At 38.4% G+C, this 5,153-nt stretch overlaps 1 protein-coding gene across 1 annotated transcript in view; it reads left to right on the top strand.

Moving 5' to 3' along the window:
* The first annotated feature begins 1,289 nt into the window (after positions 1 to 1,289).
* The window catches only part of AOAH (acyloxyacyl hydrolase (neutrophil)), a 362,932-nt gene continuing 359,068 nt past the window's right edge, over positions 1,290 to 5,153 (top strand). The window contains exons 1-2 of the mRNA XM_006887625.1: positions 1,290 to 1,386; positions 1,539 to 1,634. Coding sequence (XP_006887687.1) covers positions 1,290 to 1,386; positions 1,539 to 1,634 — 193 coding nt within the window. The remainder of the gene's footprint in view (positions 1,387 to 1,538; positions 1,635 to 5,153) is intronic.

The following is a 5,153-nucleotide window of genomic DNA, read 5'->3' on the forward strand; positions in this document are numbered from 1 at the left end:
ATTCTTCTCCTCATCTGTTTCAGTGCAGTGTTCATTATCTATCCACTCTTTTCCCATTCTTGCCTAAAACCTCTGCTTCAGTCCTATTAACAGCAGATATTCCACCCTGCATAATATCCTTCAGGTTCACCCATGTTGTGTAATGTTTTACAAGTTCATTGTTTTTCAACTCTGTGTAATATTCCATTGAATGACTGTACCGCGGTCTTTCTATCCATTTATTTGTAGATGGGTGACCAACCAGTTTTGTATTACTTGCTCATTCGTTGCCTGAATCAAAACTGATTCATAGTTGATGCTCCAGTGGATTTCTTAGGCTATAAATCATACAAGAGGAGATTGTTCACCATTGACCCTCAAAGCTCCTGGTGTCTTCAAATCACCAACAAGGCTTACCTTCTGGTTAGCAGAGCAACTCCCTCTGGATGACAATAAATATTTGCCTTTTGGAAAAGAGGTGATAATACCTGGAAGGAATGCAGGTGTAGCCACTGGTCTTCACACTTAGCATGTGCTCAGGCACTGAAGCAACATATTCCTAACTTAATCTAAGGCTTTTTTTAGACATTCATTACATTGTGTTTATTCTTCACATTCTGAGAAAATACACAATAAGAATGAACCTTTTATAAATAAGCCATCTATCACAGAATAGAGAAAAAGTTAATGAAAGAAATAAAATAAATCTGTTGAACTTTAGTTCTGTGCTGGCTGTTCCCCCTTATAACATCTCATTTAAACATCATCTCTTTCTGCAGTGTGGCTGAGATTAAGCAAGATTAAATTCCCTCCCCAAAGTCACTTAGTTCATAAGTAGCAAAACTGGATGGAAATCCTGAGTCTTTCTGACTCTCATACTCACATTGCTCTCATTCTTCACATTTCACAACAACTCACAGGTTGTTTTGTGTGTGTGTGCAAATAGTAAAGTTTAATTGTTTTATTGTGATTTAAGAGAATGTTTACAAATCACATTAGCAATCGACCCACATTTTTGTTTTATGACTTTCATAACAATATCCACAAGTGTAATTGTACTCTTCCTACATCTTCCCGGTAATTCATACGGTGCATTTGAAAAGGTAAACAGCCAATAGGAGTTCTCAGGTTTGGAAAGCTAAATGGTAAGAGTTGTGCCACCAATCAGAAGGCACGCGATACGAATCCACCAACGGCTCCGCGGGAGGAAGATGGATATTCTTCACCTGTGCGATTTACAGCCTCTAGAAACCCGCTGGAGGGTCAGCTGTGAGTCGGTTCCAACTCCACGCCTCATAACAACAGTGACGATGTCCTTTTGTGGCCGGAAACCCGCGTGGAGAAAATTAGCCAGAGCGCCCTGTTGCTCAGCAGCGGGAGCGGCCCTGCTGTGCTTCTCTGACACTTGTGGGGTCGCCATGAATTGGTGTTAGAATCAATATGAAAATCACAGATTCATGTTTCTGTGCACGCGAACACACATACTCACACCCTTTCTTTGAGCCAACAGCAGTGATTTTTCCAGTGCCATTGTTGACACGGTCTTTGTCCTCTTGCAGGGTGTGTCCTGGTGGTGTCCATCATTGAACAGCTTGCTCAGGTGCACAACTCTACGGTCCAGGCTGCCATGGAGCGACTGTGCAGCTACCTGCCAGGTAAGTACACAGGTCGTGGTTATTGTGCCTTTGAATCCAACCTTGCTCATAGCTGAGCCGCCCTAAAGTTTTCAGAAGCTGTAAATCACATGGGAGGAGATTATACATCTTTCTCCTTCATAAGCAACTGGTGGATTTGAGCCACCTGCCCTTGGATTGGCGATTTAAATTCTCTTCTGAAAACCTACTGGAGGATCAGCTATGGATTGGTTTGGACTTGACAGCACACAACAGCAACAGCAATAGCCAGTAGGCCGTCAAAGCTCTAAGGTAAAGACAGAAAGGGTCACTGCTGTGGACCTGTTTTTTCTCTCAATCAGGTGTCACTGGGAGCAAGTTTATATCCTGTGCCACGTTGTGGGGAAGAATCTCATTGTATTATTTCTGTGAGTTAATATTCTTAAGAGGCCCATGAAAAACCTCAAAACCAAAACACTACAGGCATTTTCTCCCTGACGTTCATTTTCATTGTGGCAGATGGTATTTGCCATGGACATTTAGGGAATAAAATGCTGGCTGGTCAATTATTTTACGTGGCACATTTATAATGATTTGCTTACCTGGTCAACTTTGTCTTAAGCACTATAAAGGTCAAAATTACAAATAATTTTCCATCATTTTCTTTTAGCTTGACCACATACAAATACAAAGATGCACAAACATTCATATCAGTCCAGAGAGTTAGAACTGGAAATTCCAAATGGGAAAACATGGAATTCCAAATCTATAAAATTATGTTAGGCCTAGAATGAGTACGAATTTGAGATTGAAAATGGCTTTTAGTTGATAATTGATGTTTTAAATATATAATCTATTTGGCTTTGGATCTCAGTTGAAAGAAAATATTTCTTTTATTTTCCATGTGTACTGTTAGGAGCCACCAAGTCAACTACAGCTCATTGCAACCTTATGAACAACAAATAAGAACCTTGCCCTGAAAGGTGCCATCATCACAATGCCATGCTCAAGCCCACTGTTATAATCACTATATAATTCCTCTCATTTAAGGTCTTCCTCTACTTCACTTTTCCTAGGTTGATATAGTTTTTTCAAGGTCTAACTCCATAACTGACAGCATAACTGAAGGAGCACCCTGGCTGCTCTTCCTCTGAGTCCGATTTGTTGGTTCTTTTAGCAGTCCATGTGCTCAATACGCTGGATATTGTAATTAATGCTATAAAACAAAATATGTATTAATGAGTGAGTGGAAAACCAGTTGCTTTGCAAACATTCATGCACATAACGATAAAATAAATACATAAAGTTTACCATATGCATAGAAACATTGTGAAATGGGAGAAGGATAGGCGTTTGGGAGTCAGAAAAACTGGAACTCTCAATAATTTTCATTAACACCACAATTCAAAGACATCAATTTTCTTTGATCTTCTATTATTTCCTGTCCATCTTCAGATGCATATGAAGCAATTGAAAAGACCATGGTTTGAATTAGGTGCACCTTAGTCTTTAATGGACATCCTTGTTATTTAGTATTTTAAAGAGGTCCTTGACAGCAGATTTTCTCCAGTACAACATATTTTTGAATTATTGACTGCTGCTACCATGGGTTTTGATTGTGAATCCAAGTGAAATGAAATCATGGGCAACCTCAGTCTTTACTATCATGTTGCCAGCTTCTCCAGTGCAGAGGATTTTGTTTGCTTTGATAATGCTGAGATATAATTTGTATTAAGGTTTCAATCTTTAATCTTCTTCAGCAAGTCTTCTTCATTTTCTACAAGCAACATTGTGTCATCTATATAATGCAGATTGTTGATGATCTTCTTGAAAATCCCCATATCACACTGTTATGTAAATGGTCATTTAAAAAAATTACATTGGTTTGCTTACAAAGTTCGTATATATCGTGTTTTACACTATCTTTCATTCACATAGAGTTTCATACAATCATTCCCATTCATTATATTTTATAAAATTAATTATTGTTGAACTATGCACAACCTGTTTCCAGATCCCTGCCAGTCTTTCTTATTTCCTTTACCACTCCCTCCTTCCACCCACCAAATTATGTGTCTGTGTGATTTCTTCCCTGCCTATTCTCAGCCTTTCCTTCCATCTCCTCCCACGACTTAGAACTTCATACACGGTTTACTAGTTATCTATTTCTACAATAATGGATTTAGGCAGTATTTGTCATTATGAAAGTGAGTTAGTTCACTCAGCATAATGCCCTCCAGTCTTTCCCAAGTTATATAGTAATTTTCAAAATCATTGTTCCTAAATGCTGTGTAGAATTCCATCGTGTGACTTAACTACAGTTTCCCAATCAATTTGATTATGGTTGTACATTTGGGATGTTTTCATGTTCTTGTGGTGGTGAATAATGCTGCTATGAGCATTAGTATACAGATCTCTGTGTCTCAGTTCTAACTTTCTAAGAGTATATTCCAAGCAGTACAATAGCTGGGTCATATGGAATTTCAATGTTTAGCTTTTTGAGGAAATGCCAAACTGCCTTCCAGGGTGGTGGTGCCATTTTACAATCCCACTAGCAATATAAGATAGTTCCTGTCTCTCTGCAGCCTCTCAAGTACTTATTGCTTACTGTCCTGTTAAACTTTGCCACTGCTATTGGAGTGAGATGGTATTTCATTTGATTTGCATCTCTTTTATTGCCAGTGATTTTGAGCATTTCTTTACGTATCTGTTGATGATGTAAATGTCGTCTTCTGTGAAAAATCTTTTTTGTAATTGAATTATCAGTCTTTTTCTTCTGGAGGCCCTGTAGGATTCTGTAAGCTTTTGTTATGAGACCCTTGTCTGAGTCAGTAAGTTTTCTTTTCACCCTGTTGGAAAAAGTTTTTGATGTGCACAGTGACTAAATGAAGATCTCATTTGTCAATTTTAGTCTCTCCTAATTGTGTATTTCTGGCTGTATTTTTCAGTCTCTTTATTCTATGAGATAGGCCTTCTAAGCTTGGTCCCACATCTTATGGTTTGGGGCTTTATCCTTAGGTGTCTCATCCACCTTGAGTTGTTTTTTGTGTATGGTGAGAGATGCTCATTTTGTTTCAGTTCTCTTAAGGTTTTGCCAGTTTTGCCAGCACTATTTGTTGAAGATATTGTTGTTTTCCCACTTGATATGTTTTGTTTTGTTTTCTTGTCAAATATAAGTTGAACATAGATACATGGGTTAATTTCTGGGTTCTCAATTCTATGATCAACCTGTCATTGTGCTAATACCATGTTGTTTTGTTTATTACAGATATGTAGTAAGTAGTAGGTTTTAAGATCAAAGAGTCCTATGCCTCCCACTTCATTCTTTGTTTTCAGAAGTGCTTTGCTTATTCAGGGTCTCTTTCCTCTCCAAATAAACTTGCCAATTACATTTGGTTTTTATTTGAAAAAGGAACATGGTATCTCTATTGGGATTGTGTTAAATGTGTACATTGCTTTTGGTTGTTGTTGTTGTTGTTATGTGCCGTCAAGTCGTTTCCGACTCATAGCGACCCTATGCACAGCAGCCCTAAACCCTGCTCTATCCTGCGCCAACCGCAC

The sequence above is a fragment of the Elephantulus edwardii genome, unplaced genomic scaffold (assembly GCF_000299155.1).
Source record: "Elephantulus edwardii isolate Elephantulus edwardi_28Jun2011 unplaced genomic scaffold, EleEdw1.0 scaffold00059, whole genome shotgun sequence".
Lineage (NCBI taxonomy): Eukaryota > Metazoa > Chordata > Mammalia > Macroscelidea > Macroscelididae > Elephantulus > Elephantulus edwardii.